Genomic DNA, 17,237 nt, shown 5'->3' with positions numbered 1-17,237 from the left:
AATCAGTTATACATTTGAATAACTGACTTAGGTAATGCCATGTATAGATATGGAAATACCGGAATAAATTGTTGTTGTTGTTGTTGTTGTTGTTGTTGACTCTGACGAGCCAATAGAGGAGTCATGAACTAATAAGGTTTTGTAATGAAATAAAGGTGCTTTGAAATAACTATGTTGTAAAATAGCGTGCATTAAATTTACATCGACATTAATTAAGATACATTAAAATAACGCGAATTTTGTAAAATCGCGTTAATAAAGTGCATTGTTAATTTCCTATAATAACGTAGACGGCCTACTCTAGCTACTTTACGTAGTAGAGCCTACTTTACCTGATATACTCTATGGTGTGTTTTACTTGTATGGTATCTCATCTGATGCCAAGATCGACAGCCACATCCGCAGCCACATCGGCCTCCTCGGACGCTTCCACCATCGCTGCTTGCGCACCATCCTCAACATCCATTGGAGCGACTTCATCACCAACGTCGAAGTCCTAGAGCAGGCGGAGGTTTCCAGCATCGAAGCCATGATCTTGAAGCACCAGCTCCGATGGGCTGGTCATGTTTCTAGAATGGAAGACCATCACCTTCCAAAGATCGTCAGTCTTGTTCGGCGAACTCTCCACTGGCCATCGTGAGGGAGAGGCTCCAAAGAAGCGATTCAAGGACAACCTGAAGAAGTCGCTCACTACCTGCAACATCGACCACAAGCAGTGGTCTGACCTTGCTGCTGACCGTGTGGTCTGGCGCCACAAAATCCACTAAGCTGCTGCCCAGTTCGAAGCGGACAGAAGAAGTTCACTCGGAGAAAAGAGACAGATGAGGAAGGCCTGCGCCGCCTCCACCACCACATCAGACATTACTTTTCCCTGCAGACACTGCTCGCGGCCCTGTCTCTCCCGCATCGGTCTGGTCAGCCACGAGCGTGCAACGTGGACAAACTTAATAAATCTTCGTTCGCGAAGCCAAGCCATGAAACTTTACTTGCTTGGTGTACTTTACTTGCTTCGTGCACATACTTGCTTGGTGTACTTCACTTGGTTGCTTGGTATACTTTACTTCATTGGTGTACTATACTTGCTTGGTGCACTTTACTTGCTTGATATACTTTACTTGCTTGGTGCACTCTCCTTGCCAGGGGCGTAACGTGCGATTTCGAAGGCGTACGCACAGAAGACAATTTTAAGCGCCAAAGGCGCTTACTCTCAGAGCTAAATGCCATTTCCTGCTTTTTCCGCTGGAAATTTTCAATAAATAAATACGAAGTAAAATGCAGTAGTTAGTTCATTATTTCACATATCTGTCGCCAACTGGCATACTGTACACTTGGTACACTCAACCCCCCAGTCTACACACTTGGTTCACTCAACCGCCCTGTATGTACTCGTATCCTATTATTTTACAGTCCAAATATTCCGTAAACTCCCAATCTTGATTAGTGTGTATACCAAACAAACGGATGTCTTTCGCTTGCTCTGATTGGCTACTCAAATTCTGGATTTCGGGCGCGATATTTTGCCAATTTGTTCATAAAAATCCATCCATTGGTCTGGTGTGCCCTTAAACAGTGTGTATTTATCTCAGTGTATAGTGGCAGACTCAGTTAACCTCGCCATTTATCTTGAATGCCCTGTTATCCTGCCCGTTATCTCGAATCCCTCGCACTCTCGAACCGTAACTGGTTTACAAGGCAAAGATAAGATATTCAGCATCATTTTTCTTATGCACCCCTGCATGAGACATTCGCAGTGCTCGATGTAGATGTAAATTTCGTAACCGTAGGACAGCGCGCAGAAGTATGAAAGAAATGTGTCGCAATGGCCTGGGTACAGCATTCGATCGGTTTGCGGTGTTGTCGTTTCCTTCAAAATGGGGCACACCGTTTCCAGAATGTTCTACTTTGAGCGATTTGTAGAACCAGCTCTTGAAAATGGCCGGTATATTCCACTACTTAGAAACTGATCGGCCTGCCTCGGCGGTTTCCACAAATGGAAAGCTTCGTATGTAACGCACGGGAGAACGGTGACGGAAACGAAAGCGTAACTTCGCGATTATTTCAACTCATTTAGTCCATTTAAATTGTATTAAAACGGCAACTAGGAACCAAATTGGTAGGCATGGTGTTCGAGCTGAGAAAGAAAATGAAAAATTCACCGTCGTGTGCTCACGTTCTCCACAAAACCTTGAATTTGTTTTGTCGAAGCAAAGAAATGTACAAAATTTAAAACGCATGTGCAGAGCGATTGTTTATCCTAATTAACCTGTTTGTTTTGCGGTGTTGTCGTTGCCGTCGCCGTCGCCGTCGTCGTTGCTTTAGGTCACCAATATCATTAAAATGCTCAATACAGGCCAATAAATAGGAAAGAATGGTACATACTTTTAATTTCCATTGCGTGAAAGCCCAAAAAATACATCAAATTGTACATAAAAGGTTTCTTTGGTAAGCTTATTTCCATTCCACGATGAGACGACTGAAACATGAAAGAACTAGTTTTCGTGAATTTAAATATAATCACTGCTACCTGAGGAATTTGTCCTCGTACATTTGTGCAACTTTCGATATTCCCTTCAAAAGTTGCATAAAATGATTCGTCTATCTAACAAAATTAAAAACACACCATGTAATATATATAACACCATTAAACGATTGTAATAATCAACTTGTAAATAGAAAAAAAGCACAAATAAACATTATCATTATTAAACATTATCATTATGTAGACCTACGGACAAATCCTATCAAGTACACAACAAATTATCTTGACTTTGAAAACTAGAGCGGTTTCCAATTGAGTGTCGAAAAACAAAACCAAAGTGAAATACTCTGGCCAATAGCAACAGCTGTAAACAACATAACGAGCCAATCAGAATTCGAAGCAAATACATGTAACTGGCGCCAAGCGCGGGAAAACGCGTGCGGCGAAAACACGATTGGTTTTGGTTTGGATTCCCATTGGTTGAGAAAGTGCCGCGAGTTTTGTTAACCAATCACAGAGCGTAGTGATGCAAAACCAAAGCAAACACGAAATTACTTTCGAGACTCAATTGAAAACCGCTCTATAAGTTGAAAGATCCAAGATCATAACTATTTCTGTCGTACAAATTGATGAAACTTCCATTGCAAAATATAGAAACCAATTCGACTTTTCATGCGACGTAAACAATTTAGTATCATGAGGGGTGTTACATGTGACATGGTGCTTGCAATCAACTTTTTGTTGCATGTGTACTTGTTACGCCTTACAAGGCCACTTCCCACCGACGAGGCACCATAGTTTGTTTAGAAACTTACCCCCTTAAGCCGGCGACACACCTGGCGATTTTACACGCCGATCGCGACGATCGGCGAAAATCGCCAGATGTGCCCGGTGCAGCGATTGCGATTTTCGCAGATCTGCGACCGGCGACCGCCGATATCTGACATGTCAGATATCGGCGATTAAATTCGCCAAATGAGCACGTTTCCCCGATTTTCTATGGTCATTACTGCGAATCGCCGGTAAAGCCAACCCATCAGGTTGGCCGATTTTATCACATGACTTTTCAAAACTTCCACAACGCCGCGATCGGCGAAAAAAAATCGCCAAGTGTGTCCGCATCAATCAAATTCACCGCAATCGGCGTACAAAATCGCCAGGTGTGTCGCCGGCTTTATCCATTTTTCACTTATGAGGTACTGTCAGCTATTTTTAGTAACACCTTGAAGAGCAAAAAGTCGCCCTTAATAAATGGACACCAAAATGTAAACGTCTAGTTTTGATAAAAGTTACCATAATACTACACTGCACCAATTGGAGGATTGCATGTGACGTCATGACGGCCATGTTGGTGGATTTTTCTCCTCTGGGAGTTAACTTCCATTTTTATGCAAACTCTGTGAGCAAATTTTCTTTTGCTTTGTCCACCAACGGCAATGCAATCCACCTATGGGACCTATAGAGCTTTTTAAATAACTTTTTGTTGTTTAAGCTCAGATTCACCGGATTTCTTGCATTTGGCCTGCACTTCCTTCAGGAAACGTTGATCCAATGTTTTGTTCGTTGCTTTACGCTTCGTTAGCAATAAAAACCTTTGATTGCGAGCAGCATTTACGTTTTTATCACAAAACGAAGTGCGAATAAGCAGATAAAGCACTGCATTGAATGCTTCATGTAAAAATCCGGTGAACCTGAGCTGAAACAACATAAGAGCGATCTAAAATACACTTCAATTACAGAATGATTTTGACAAAATACCCATGACATTGTCCCTTTGAATTTAAACTAAATAAATTGTGCACGTGGACGTTAGTTCCTTGATCGGCTGAGAAGTTTGGAAAACCAACAGAATTGCACACACATCGATCCTATTATACATAATTATACATCACAAAACATAAATAGTATTTGTTGGTGTAGAGACCGCAAATTACAAATGTCTCTTGAGTACTTCAATCATCTCTGAGGGTGGATGCTTCTCAAAACAAACATTGTAGATGGCGGTCAGAAGTGGATACCTAAAAATACAGTTTGAGCAAAGATATGATGACAAACAAAATAACAAAATACATTGGTTCTGGTTAAATTACCTGACTGACTTGTCGGTCAATCAATCAGTCCATCAATCATTCAGTCAGTCAGTCAGCCAATCAATCAATCAATCAATCAGTCAGTCAGCCAATCAATCAATCAATCAATCAATCAGTCAGTCAGTCAGTCAGTCAATCAATCAATCAATTTATGACTATGTTAAAAGAAAACATAAAAGAGGGTATTAGAAGATCCCTAAATTACATCCTACTATATTTTGGAGGTAAGGTGGTTAAATTGGTAACAAGCTTAATGTATCCCTTGAGCCCATTTGGCTGACTTGAGATGTGACTTGCTACAGCAAGAGTCCATTACAGATTTGTCAATTATCAGACAGTTACATCTATAACATGAGTGAATGTTGAGTTTGTCAACACAGTTGATAACTAAAGGTCAATTGGCCACTGTAAAGAGATTCGAGTGATGACCTTTAAAGCGTTAGCCCTTTGTCGATTCACTCTGATGAAGGGTTTGATTGATCGTAGCCTTAATTCTCATGACCTCAGGGGTTGAATAAGCATTGATATTACAGGAAGAAATTTGATTCTGATCACTGTAAGGACTTACAGTGTTAGACCTATATTCTGAATAAGAATTAAATCATAATTTAGGTTTATCAAGCTCATTCTTATAAGTAAACTAAGAAAACAAGAAGTGGCAACTTACATGGAAGACAATAACAGTAATCATAACAGGATATACTTACTCTTCCAACAAATCATTTTCCTTAAGAAGATGATAAACTTCATAAACTGTGTGTGGTCCTTGCAGCTTCTGCCCTCCCAGCACATACTGCTCAACTTCCTCAAATGTCTTGAATTAAACAACAAAATAATAATTATTTTGTTGTTTAATTCATTAATTATTAATGACAAATATCAGACAAAACATGCTTGAAAAACCAACTTACTACAGGTTGCTGCAATATGTGCAGTTAACCAATAGCAACAGCTGTGCTAATTTGTCAAATTAGTGGAGGCCAAAAAAAGGAAAACATTCCAGTAACCTGTAACATTGTTTACATACACCTTTAGTACACCAAGACAGGGTAGCATTAGCTTGTTTATGGCTTCATTTGCAGTAGCCTCCCTCGCAGATGCTCTTTTGGTTTGTCACATAATCTTTCCTCCCCAAGGCTGCACGACAAGCTAAAAGAGCATCTGGGAGGGAGGCTTCATTTGCATCCTTTGTCCCAAACATATATTTTCCAGAACTAATGCCCCACCAAAATGGTGCAGGCTAGAATCACCTCAACATTTTAAAGGGAGTTGGTGTTATCAATGCATTTGTTTTATTTTTTGTTGTTGTTGTTGTTGTTGTTCCTGCTATGCTTCACTCCAAGGGTTTACCCAGGTTCTCTGGTTTTTCTTTCTTTCTCCAAAAAAGAAACCTATAAATTACAGTTTCATCTGATCAAAGGCTAAGGCATGTTATTTGACTAACGACTCTCAGTATACCATTCTAAACAAAAAATAATATTTATTTATTTATTCTATATTATTTTAATTAATGCAAACTGAAATTATAATTAAATGAAATTCCAGGCCATCCAATGTCCAAAAAAACCTTCAATAATAACAATCAGAATACAAGTTAGAAACAAATACATGATTCTAAAATCAATTTGTACCTTTCCTTTCACAAACTCCTCTCCAGCCCTCCTGTTTCTGCCACCATAACATGTTGTGATAAGATCAGCCACACCACATGACTCAAAAAATGTTTCCAATTCCACATCTTCATAGAATCTCTTGGCAAACTGGATCATTTCTTTGAGTCCAATGCGAATGACTGCAGCCTTTGAGTTGTCGCCATAACTGAAAAATGAGATGAGTATTCCCATTGTAATAGTTAGTTATCAAAGTACATGTACATATATTTTATACAGAGAGAGTGAGTTATCTCAGAAGTCACTCAGTAGAATTAGTTAGGCCTGGTTCAAATGTTGTGCTATCGTCGTGTTGAACTCAATTGAATTAAGCCCAACTGTATTTTGACAGTTGATTCAACTTAGTTAGTCGCGCCAGACCAATAATTGGTCAGGGCAGAGAGCATAACCAACCCAAATGACTTTTCAGTTCGCTTTTTGCTGTTTTAGCTCAGTCTGATTCAACAGAGTTTTTGCATGTGGCCTTGAATTCCTTCAGGAAATGTTGCTCCAATATTTTATCCACTGCTTTGCACTTCGTTTTGTGATAAAAACTGAAATCTTACCCATAATCATAAGTTTATATTCCAAAGGAAGAAGAAAGCAGCAGATAAAACTTTGGAGCAAGGTTTCCTGAAGGAATTCATGGCCACATGTGAAAAATTCCAGTGAAACTGAGCTAAAACAACAAAAAGCTATCTGAAATGTCATTTGCATTGGTCATGCTCTCAGCACTTCAATAATTATTATTAATACAATGCACATATCAAGTTCTGTACAAGTTAAGCACAATGTTTGAATCAATGTTGTACTAAGTCATTTGGCATGATGTTAGTGTAACAGAACTTGCAGTGCTTACTTGGCACAACAGTTGATTAAGTTGTCATGCTAATGTCAAACTTAATTCACGCCGATTAGGATGAAATGAGTTCAGCATGACGATAGCTTCATGTTTGAACTGAGCCTTAGACACTTTAGACATGTATTTCGTCAAACAACACATGCTGATGGACTGTTATTTCCAACACTGCTTCAGTTTTTTAAGGGAAAGGAAATGGAATGCTGAGTTAGTCCCTGTCCACTACAGCACAGACACTCAGTACACTACTGCTTCCTGTGAGCAATGACCAGCCCATGGCCCATGGCCAGGTAACTCCTAGCAACTTGTCTGAATGCATATCATGTAAGAACTTATTTGTTACAAATTTATAACTGTCAAAATTCCCGCACGCCGATTGGTTTGTAGCTACTGTCTATTAGAGTGCAGACATTAAAAATGACATCAAATGTAATGCACAAGCTTTCTTGACAGAAAATAAAGCCAATTCCCCTCAAAATTTTTCCATTATCGGAGAAAACAAATTGACCGCAGTTTTCTATGGTCTTTAATCTTATGGATGATAAAATGACGCCACAAAATGTTCAAAACTTGGTAGTAAAACCACTCGCCAATCTACTCCAGTTTTGTAAAAAGCAAGACACACATCTCTTACCCCAAAGCATCTACTACTCCAGCTCCAACCGCCACAGCATTCTAAAAGTTAACAGATAAAAGAGATTCCTTCAACTCTCTCCTTCAAGCCAGTAATAGTTGACTCTAGAGTACACCTTGCCTTTAACAGGCTGCAAACCCTGAGTACAGGTTAAACCAGCAATTTTGCAAGTTTTCAAGATGCATTTTGCTATTTATAAATCTGGTTGAAGCGAGCTTTTGTGTAGTTGTGTCATATACATTTTTACATTAATTTTATACATGAAGATTACCATTGTGAACAAAAGTCATTCAATCATTATTCACCATGCTAACTGAACAAATGGAGATTTTCACTTGTGATATTAATTATTTTTATTTATTGCATTCTGCCTAATATAGTAAAATATTCCCTCCCAGTAAGGGCTTTTTCATATGACTCTGTAAGGAGTTCACATTTAAATTCAGTAAATCCTCAATGGATAAATCTCAATACAACATCAAAATTCAATGTCCTGTGCTTTTCACCAAAACATCCCTTGATGAAGATACCATTATTAAAGCAAACCATTAAATCTGCTTAACAATTAGCTTACTTTTAGAGATCCACAGAGTTCAACAGTGTCTGCATCTTTAACAACATTTATTTTGAAGTACTCAGTGTGGAAAAGCTCCTTTAGAATGGGGCCATGTTCCTCTGTGCGGCAACCTAGTGCAAAAACAAATAATTTTCATTATCTAAGCAAGGCCAGACATCATAACATGACGGGTGCTGTACAAAAAGGCTGAAGAGACAATAATATTTTGGATGATACAGTTGGAAATTGAACATAAAAAAGGCAAAAAGCTACAATAACCATCCTTATTATTCAAACATAATTCAGGGCTTGGCTACCAGGTGATGCCTTTTGGCTAGTAAATTTTACACCCCACTAGCCCAAGGACAAGTGAGTGAAAAAGTTAAGATTGAGCACGGCCCTTTCATGAAGTTCTGTATACTATAGCTAAGTTTAAAAACAATGAGAAGTTAGGAGCCAAACATGTAAAGTGTTAGGTGCTGTTCCTTGAGCGTCCCAGGTTACAGTGCTCCTGTTAGACAACAGCCTTGTATTTATGTTATAAATTATGAAATGAAGGATCTTATTATGAAATAAATTATGAAATGAAGGATCTCAACTCAGTCATGATTTTTAAAAGTCATATTTTAGAATTCTATAAATCACATTCAAGCTTTCTAATTACTTTTAAAGTTAGTGGCTGTATTAAGGCTTTTTAGGCTCTTTTCTCTTTTGTAGGGCCTTTATTGATATCAGCATTTTATGCTGAAGAGGTCACCCTGGTTAAATAACATCAGGGGCAATTGACCTAATTGTCATGTAGGGCTCTGGTAACATCCATGGTTCCAAAGACTGGATAATGATTATAGGGAAATAAACTTGAAAATAATAAGGTCACCTGAAAGAGACTTGTGCAGGAAACTATCCATGGCTATAAAACAGTCAGTGGAGTCTAATTGAGTTTATTTATGCCCAAATAATTTCTCTTAGGACCTTCTGTCCTAAGGTGGTCACTCCACAAAGTAGGAAACATAACTTTCACTTGCCTATAGTGGCCTCGCCAAACATCTCCTGTGCCACTTCTTTGGCGAGATTTGCTCCCATAAGAACACTGACATCAGGAAGCTTCAGTTCATCTTTGATGATGTTCGAAACAAGATTTAAACCAACACTGGAATGATCCAGGCCCTACAGAAGAAAACAGAACAGTTAAATGAGACAGCTTAGTACTAAAGAACTCGTGATCAACTGAAAGCTTTTAATCAACTAATTGGTCAGTGCAGTTGTTACCCTCAGATCTGTTAAACCATGGAAAAGAAAGCCTTTCACTTCAAGTGTGAAATTAATAATAAATTTGGTCTACAATCTCAGGGCAAGTGCCTTTAAAGTTTCATTAATTGTCATGTCTCTTTATTATATATACACTGTGAAAAAAAAAATGAAAACTACAAAATGAACCTAATTTAAACTATCAATATTAACTAGCCATAAATAAAGAGGCCCTGTCAGGGTATGCTTCTGTCTGTATGTGGACAGTGTGGTTTTTCTTTCGACTAAGCTAAAATCGGCTGACCCCATGAACAAAGTGGTACCCTTTTGAAAACATTTTCTTAAATTCAAGTCATTTATTAGACTTAACCCTGGCAGGGCCTATCAGAGAGCACAAAGGTCACTTGCCCTGATGCTGGCTTGCCGTTTAAGGGTGGCAGCTCGATCTATGCTATTCTGTCTGCACGTTTTCCAAGTCATAATGTGAGTCTCATCGGCAACTGCATCAATTCTCATGTAATGGCACGCAATACCAAACTGTAAGAAAGGACACAGTTTTACTGGCCATGTAAACAAAGGCACAAAAGATGACAGTTGACATTTTAAATGCTTTTGCTCCGATCAAGGGCCACTGAGCTACACAGACCCAGAGCTCCCATTCATTCATTTTATTCTCTTCAATCCAACCTATGGATGCAAGAGTTGAGGAATTGCCAAACACACCTGTGTCAATGTGCTCCAAATCAGTTGAGAGAGTGTAACTAGGCTTAATGCCTGATGATGAAAACTAGCACCCTATATTTAGTGTCCAGGAACATTTACCGTCCAGGTACAGACAAAGAATTTGTCGTAAGTACTACAAACAATAATTATTGCAGCAAACATCTTCAATGATCCTGTACTCCTTTATAAGTGGTGGATCCAGACCTTCAGGTAAGTCTGGGACTTGCTATCAAATATTGGACTTGCTTCTCTTCGTGACATGAAATATCTTGGCATTCTGACACCATTTTGGTCTTAACAATAAGGAGGGCCCAGGCCTCTCCCCTAGATCTCCTGCTGTGACTTACATCAAGCTGAGAATTCTGTTCATTAAAGAGATTTGTATTTGACCTGGAGATATGGTTCCCCAAAAGCTGAGAATTTGTTTCACACCTCACAAACTTTAAAGGTTTCTTTGTTTCCCTGTTGAAAGAAACCCTAATCGCTGATTACCGATCAAAGAGTTTCCTGAAACCTGAGAGACATGTTTGAGAGATATGTTTTGATTATTTCTAGAAATTCTCAGGTCACAGATCAAAACAAGCCAAATGCTGCATATGTTTGCTAAACCAATCAAATTGATATTTGAATTCAGTTCATTTGTTCTTTTGGGTTTGTTTGTGCATGGTCATTTTAAAATCAAGTCAAAATTGCTCTGAGTATTACAGTCGATCCACGTCACACGTGACCTGTGTTTTTGAAATTTGAACGGAGTTTTGGAATTTACATGTCAGTTTTGAACATCGCCAATGAGGTTTCAGAGTTCCCACAGAAATTTCCCTAGTTTATTGACGGTAAAAAGCTATGAATTTTTCTTTACATTACAGCATTAATTATTTCAAGAATAACAATTGTTTCCCAAGTATTTTGAATCTTTTTTCTGTTAATGCGTCTTTTTCAGAAAGATTTCCAGAGAAATGTTGAACATTCCATTCACATGTCGGACATTACAAAGAGAAATTTGAATGTTCATTTTCATTCTTGGAAATACTGGTCACGCATGACATGAATTGGCTGTAGACAGCTGAATAAACAGAGTACTTCTTGCAAGCTATTTTAGCCTGTACAGCAGGTGAACTTTTGGCAGATTATCACTGGATTCACTCTTGTTTCAGCTACTTTTTTATGCTCATCTGACCTTGAATAAATTTAATGAACATTCAGCACTTGCTCACCAAAACTACATCCCAAGGCAACATATATTTAACTTACAGCTGTACCAATCAAAATTTACAATAAAATGAAGGCTAAAACTTTCAAGCAGGAAGTTCTGTCTCTGACTTCATTTCTTAAAAGTTTAAAATGGTTAGGGTTTTTTTCCAAGTAATAATAAATTTAATTAGAAAAAGCCACACTGTATGATCCCCCAAAAACAACAAAACAGACATTGACAGTACCTTTATGAGTGAAATAGCGATCACATTTGGCTTCAAAGTGTCTTTAAGCCTTCTACAAACATTCTTTACAAACTAATGAAAAAAGAAAGAAAGGAGAGTAAAAAGACTGCTACATCATAACACTAAAACACAAATTACTGGTACATATTCAAAAATAAAAGAGCCATAACATTCCCAGTTGATCTATTATAAATTTACGTCTCTCTAGCAACATGTGGAGACATCTTGCTTTTTTTTTTTTTTTTTTGCACACAAAAACAAAGTATTGTTTTCTTGAATGATATTCCAATGAAAGCAATATTGGCATTCACAACAGCAGGGTAAGACATTCATTTATTATTTACCTGATGAGGTACAACAAACACTAAAATATCAGCATCCTTGGCGGCTTCAACAACGTCTGGGTTTGCTTTCTGTGACAAAATGAAATAATTTTAATGATTTCATTATTCCTTTATTGTTTAGTAGAATGTCACCCAGAGAACAAAAATGGTACAACACTGTCACAATATATAAATGGCACCAATATTTGCATCAATGGATTAAATCTTTAAATGTAACCATTCAAGTGAAAGCTACTAAGCAGTACTTTCCTGTGGTGTTGTTTATTAAGCTATAGAATGTACTTCTAACTTTTGAGTCTGTGGATGGAATCTTAAAGTGTGACAATTCAAATGAAAGCTACCAAACACCACTTTCCTGTGGTTCTGTTTATCACACTGTACAAGTCGTTCAAATGTTTGTATCTGCATGTAATCCTGAAGTGTGACCACTGACATGAAAGCAAGCGGTACTTTCCTGTGGTAATGTTTATTATGCAGTACAAGGTGGTTCCTGAAAATTAAGAGCACATCCTTCTCTGTTAGTCATGCTTTAACCTTTCCTCCACAGGCTAATCTAAAAGTTATTTAAGCTTGTGAAGGAGATGATGAAATTTGACTGACTGAGAAGTACATGCAGCAGCTATTGTATATATTTCCAAAAGAAATGTTGCAAAGATTTTGCTGCTTTGTACTTTGGAACTCCAGGTGGCATTAGTGAGTTTTTACAGGTGTTTCTCCGCCTTAAATTTATTCCAGCAAGCAGATTACTTTGGAATCAACCCAAAACAATATTTTACTCCCTTTGCTACAACTAGGATTATGATGAAAGAAATGTGATGGTAAATTTCCAGCCTGGTGAATGAATGAGAATGATGATTATTCTAGCAAGTGACGCAGGCATACTCGGAAAAAAGAAATTCATATATCACACGTTCGACATTCAAATCCTAGCAGTATGCAGGATGTTTGTCCCATGAACCTAGTTTAATGGCCTTAGCTCCCACGAGTCTCCTGTAGCTCAGTGGTAGAGCATCCGAACTAGTAATCGGAAGGTCTTAGGTTCGACTCCTGATAGGAGCACTCGGATTTCTTTTTTCCGAGTATGCCTGCGTCACTTTCTAGAATAATCATCATTCTCATAGAATTATGATGTTAGGAACTGCATTAAGCTGCATTAAGCTCTGTCATCTGTTGTGCATCAGTATGATTTATTATGATGTAAAGATACTTCATATAAGAATATAACTAAATAAATGTAAAAACATATTGAACTGAACCAACAAATGAGAATCTGATAGAATAGTATTGATCAACATGTCATAAAACAGACTTCCTTAATTTTAGTAAGGTTTTGATGATGTTGATGAAAGCTGCTCATATATGCATGACAATTAAATGCCAATCAGTTATTGCTTTTAAAAGAAAATCCAATATAAGCTTAAGCCCCTCACTATGGCTTCTGATTGTAATTTTAATTTATGTGCTACAAGTTGATAGTAATAATAAAATATATTACGAACATGTAACAAGAACAATATTACTTCGCTGTCACTTGCTCAATGATCTTACCAGGAAACTACTTGTTGTTTTGTTTATCATCAAGAGATAATATTTTCAGCTTTAAAAATTAAAAACACTAACAACAAAAAAACGTTTAAGTTAAGGACTTAATCGTCAATAAACAATATCAAGCTTTTAATTTAAAACCATTCAAGTAATAAAGCTTGACTTTGAATCCTAAAACAAACATTGCAACACAGCCAAGCAAACAGACTAAATGAAAATTTAGCTGTTCGTTTACACATCTTTCCTGCAAAACTCGCATACGCCTTAAATCTGACCGTAACTTATAGACCTTCTTGAAAAAAATAATTGGCATATTTGTGTTTTTAAAATAAGTATGTTGCATGAATGACAAATCAAATGCATATCACGAGCCAATTAGTTTTTCTATTTATAAATATGACAATAAATTTAAGCTCATATTGTCATTCTATTCTAGGATACCAGAAACAGAAACTTAATAGTCCTTGCAATTACATGAAGATATACTTGTTCATATTTCCAAGAAATTACCAACACATTATTTTATGTCCACGATGTGCAGCATTTACCACACAGGCAAAACCTCAAGTTGTTGATATGCTTAACTGACCGGCCGGACTTCAACTTACGATATTTTCTGGAATCTTGTGTCCTTTGAGATATTTGACATTCTCGTGTTCGGTGTTTATAATTTCCGTCAACTTTCTTCCTTCAACCAACTCTTCATACACGTACATCTGCACTTGTTCGTGAAAGGAATCCGGATGCTCCTTAACAGTGACTCCAATAATGCGAGCAATAACCGAGCCCCTAGGAAATAAACAAACACAACGTTTGAGTGGACCGGCCGGCGTCACATGTTTGACGTTCTAGAGGAACTTTTGATTCGAAGGCAAACTTTATCTGTTAGTAAAGCAATATGTAGCTTGCTCGATCTTTTCCTAACTCAACTTACCAATTGCCGGAGCCAATTATAGCGACCCTTCGTGGAGTTGCCATTGTTAGTCTGTGCAAACTCCGGGCGAAATAGCTCAAACTCATTTCATTCGTGTCATGTCGTACGCCTATCAGCGTCATGGGTTATACCGCTGACGATACCAGCTCTGTCATGTGATCCGCTTGGAGTCCTTGACTGACCCTTGACAAGAGACGACAAGAGACGCCCTTGCCTGATAAAGTGAAAGTGCAGATTCCTAATTTTTCCACTAATCGAATTTCATATTATTGTTTGACTTTTCTTTCACTGAACTTGACAACCACTGGTTGGCAAGGTAGATGTCAGTCTCCTCGCCCTTCTATTAGCCTGATTCTCAGACGGTCCAGGTCGCTCGCGGCCACACACTCTCTCCCTGTGTGGCCGCGAGCGACCTGGACAGTCTGAGATCATGAGAATCAGGCTACCCTTCTGAGTGATGAAAAATATTTACAACGTAATTATTTGGGGTTAAATAGTTAAAGGAATTTTATTTTTATTTTATTATTGAAATTATATTTCGGTTTGGGGAATATCACGGTTTGGGGAATATCACAGAAAAAGACCAGTTGACTCATTTCCTTCGTTATGCAGCTCTCTAGAGATGATACCTTGTAGTTCGACTTAGTTGTTCTTAATGTGTGGTTAATGTATAAATTCTCCTGTTATTAATTCGGTATGAGCAGCTGTACGTTTCCGCAGAAACACTTGCAATCGCAAAGATATTTTCAATTAAGTTTCCCACAAATAATAACACTTTGTTTACCTTACTTTGATGAGTTTTTGCTCAACTTACAAAAACTTGACCTTTCGTCGGTCCTTTCCAGGAAATAGCTATTGCTCTTATTTTTAATCATTTTTAGTAGAGTTTCTCGGGTTCTTTTACCGAATAGGTAGTAGATGTCCATTTTAAAATAAAGATATCCAAATATAATATCTGTAATTTTAAAGTGTTTTTGAAAGTAAATACTATGATCTTAGGGTGATTATGAAGATAAATATCCATTGTTGTAATCCTACTATCAGCCACGTAATGAATATATATTTGAACTCTAGATTTTGTTAACCATGTACTCAGTGAATTTATGGAAACGTTTAACCAATCAGTTTCGATGAAGAAGGCTAACACCTTCAACGGATCGACTACTTATACAATTTTTAGACAATAACTTTTAGTGTTTTTCAGATTATTTTTTGTGATTCCTTACTGTATAAGTCTGGACTTTGTAATTTTTATATAGGTCTCCCTGTCTTGTATTGACTGGACACTCAGCCAAAGCTTTACGCTGAACTTTCACTGTAAAAATGTCTTAAGCTCAGCTAACAGATCGAAGACATGTTACAATAAGCTCCTTGTAGCCAATCACAGGAGGCTTGCGTAAGATTTAGTTTGTGTTGAGCAGGTGGTTGTCGAGTCGGTATAAAAATGGGTGCTATCTAGTTTAACGCAGAATTGACTGTTGGATATAGTAAGCTGAACTGCTGTAAGACCTTAGAGCAATAAAGAAGAGTCGCTGAAAAGCAGTTGAGTCCTTTTGTTGACGGAACACCGCTAGTTCCCTTAAGTTCGTTCAACACATTTAGCAAATACGTTTGCATCTAAAAAACTGTTATAATCGTTAACTAAAAAAAATCTTAAAGATCTGTCCAGGAACTATCAGAATTTGTGAATTTCAACGAGACAATAAGGCGCTATCAAACGTGCTCTTTTTTCAGAGATCAGAGGATCAAGGAACCTCAGACTGAGCAGATATCCATCGATCATTGTTGTGTTAGTTTAGTGGAACTAATTTATTCATGACAGCTCAAGTTAATCGTTAGTCTCACCATTGTGTCAATTGCGATTTATTACTCAGTATTTTTCTTATGCATGTTCCGGCAACGTACAATTTATTGAAAACTTTCTGCGGGCGTTCAGCAATAATGGTAATGTATAAATGTGGGGTGAGATCGGACGTCAGCTTGTAAAGACGCCACTTGCAGCCGCTACAGATAAAATCAGAGATAGAGATAGACCACCACACTGGGGACTACGTCCTCTACTCTCTTCGAACAGTGTGTGCGCCCCAACAGGGTTACGAACATTGGAGTGTTGTGATACGGGACGTACGGTTTATTGTCCTTATCCGAGAAGACCGGAAAGTCTGGCCGTTTGCAGATGTCAGAGCAAAGACAGCACTTTCTCCTCGGTTACCCCGGCCGGGGTTTGAAGCCGCGACCTCCCGCACGAAACTGATGGATTCACCCATCATCAACGGCCGGCCCATGGCACTTAACATGACTTAAGCTTGTCAAATTCTCTAAGGTTCGACTGTCGTAGTTTTTGAGCTGATAAGTAAAGTTGTTACAGACTAAGAGGTCATCGTTTATAATACTTTACTCTTGTATTCCGAGGTACTTTAAAAGCTACGAGGCAGAATTTCCAGCGAGGGTGGCTCTGGGAACGAGGATGAATATAGCCTGAGTTGATGCAGTCACGTGGATTCCACTGAAATTCCTATTTATTTATTTTATTTTATTTTCATGTCGCAACCACCACGTGTGGACATTCAACGTGCTTCACGTGGAGCCGATGTACGAAGTCCGACCTATGGATAAAATTTCTGGACTCAACCGTGTTTATACCCTCTTGCTTTTGATGGCAGGAGTAACAGTTTCAGGTAAAGTGATTTTCAGGATTTTATTAAAGTTGTGCACGTTTGGCGCACGCGAATCAGAAGAC

General features: G+C 38.1%; 1 protein-coding gene across 1 annotated transcript; it reads right to left on the bottom strand.

The window, feature by feature from the left end:
* Positions 1–2,359: 2,359 nt before the first annotated feature.
* LOC146489573 (glycerol-3-phosphate dehydrogenase [NAD(+)], cytoplasmic-like) lies at positions 2,360–14,634 on the bottom strand. Its single transcript, XM_085104985.1, has 11 exons — positions 14,498–14,634; positions 14,172–14,352; positions 12,019–12,087; positions 11,675–11,746; positions 9,924–10,052; positions 9,293–9,434; positions 8,286–8,398; positions 7,712–7,752; positions 6,201–6,387; positions 5,277–5,383; positions 2,360–4,497 (listed from the first exon to the last, which is right to left on the bottom strand). The coding sequence occupies exons 1-11, from the start codon at positions 14,617–14,619 to the stop codon at positions 4,410–4,412; spliced, it is 1,251 nt and encodes a 416-aa protein (XP_084961111.1). The 5' UTR covers positions 14,620–14,634; the 3' UTR covers positions 2,360–4,409.
* Between the last annotated feature and the right edge of the window lie 2,603 nt (positions 14,635–17,237).

Source organism: Pavona decussata, unplaced genomic scaffold (genome assembly GCF_977016875.1).
Source record: "Pavona decussata unplaced genomic scaffold, jaPavDecu1.1 SCAFFOLD_5, whole genome shotgun sequence".
Classification (NCBI taxonomy): domain Eukaryota; kingdom Metazoa; phylum Cnidaria; class Anthozoa; order Scleractinia; family Agariciidae; genus Pavona; species Pavona decussata.
The sequence above is the reverse complement of the archived record's forward strand: the minus strand, read 5'-3'. Positions and strand labels throughout refer to the sequence as shown.

Coding starts and splice junctions, on each gene's coding strand:
- LOC146489573 (XM_085104985.1), bottom strand. CDS start 14,619: ATGACGCTGATAGGCGTACGACATGACACGAATGAAATGAGTTTGAGC. Junction 12,088..14,171: donor ACAAGATTCCAGAAAATATC/GTAAGTTGAAGT, acceptor ATTTTGTCACAG/AAAGCAAACCCAGACGTTGT. Junction 6,388..7,711: donor GGAGTAGTAGATGCTTTGGG/GTAAGAGATGTG, acceptor CTCATTTTTCAG/TTATGGCGACAACTCAAAGG.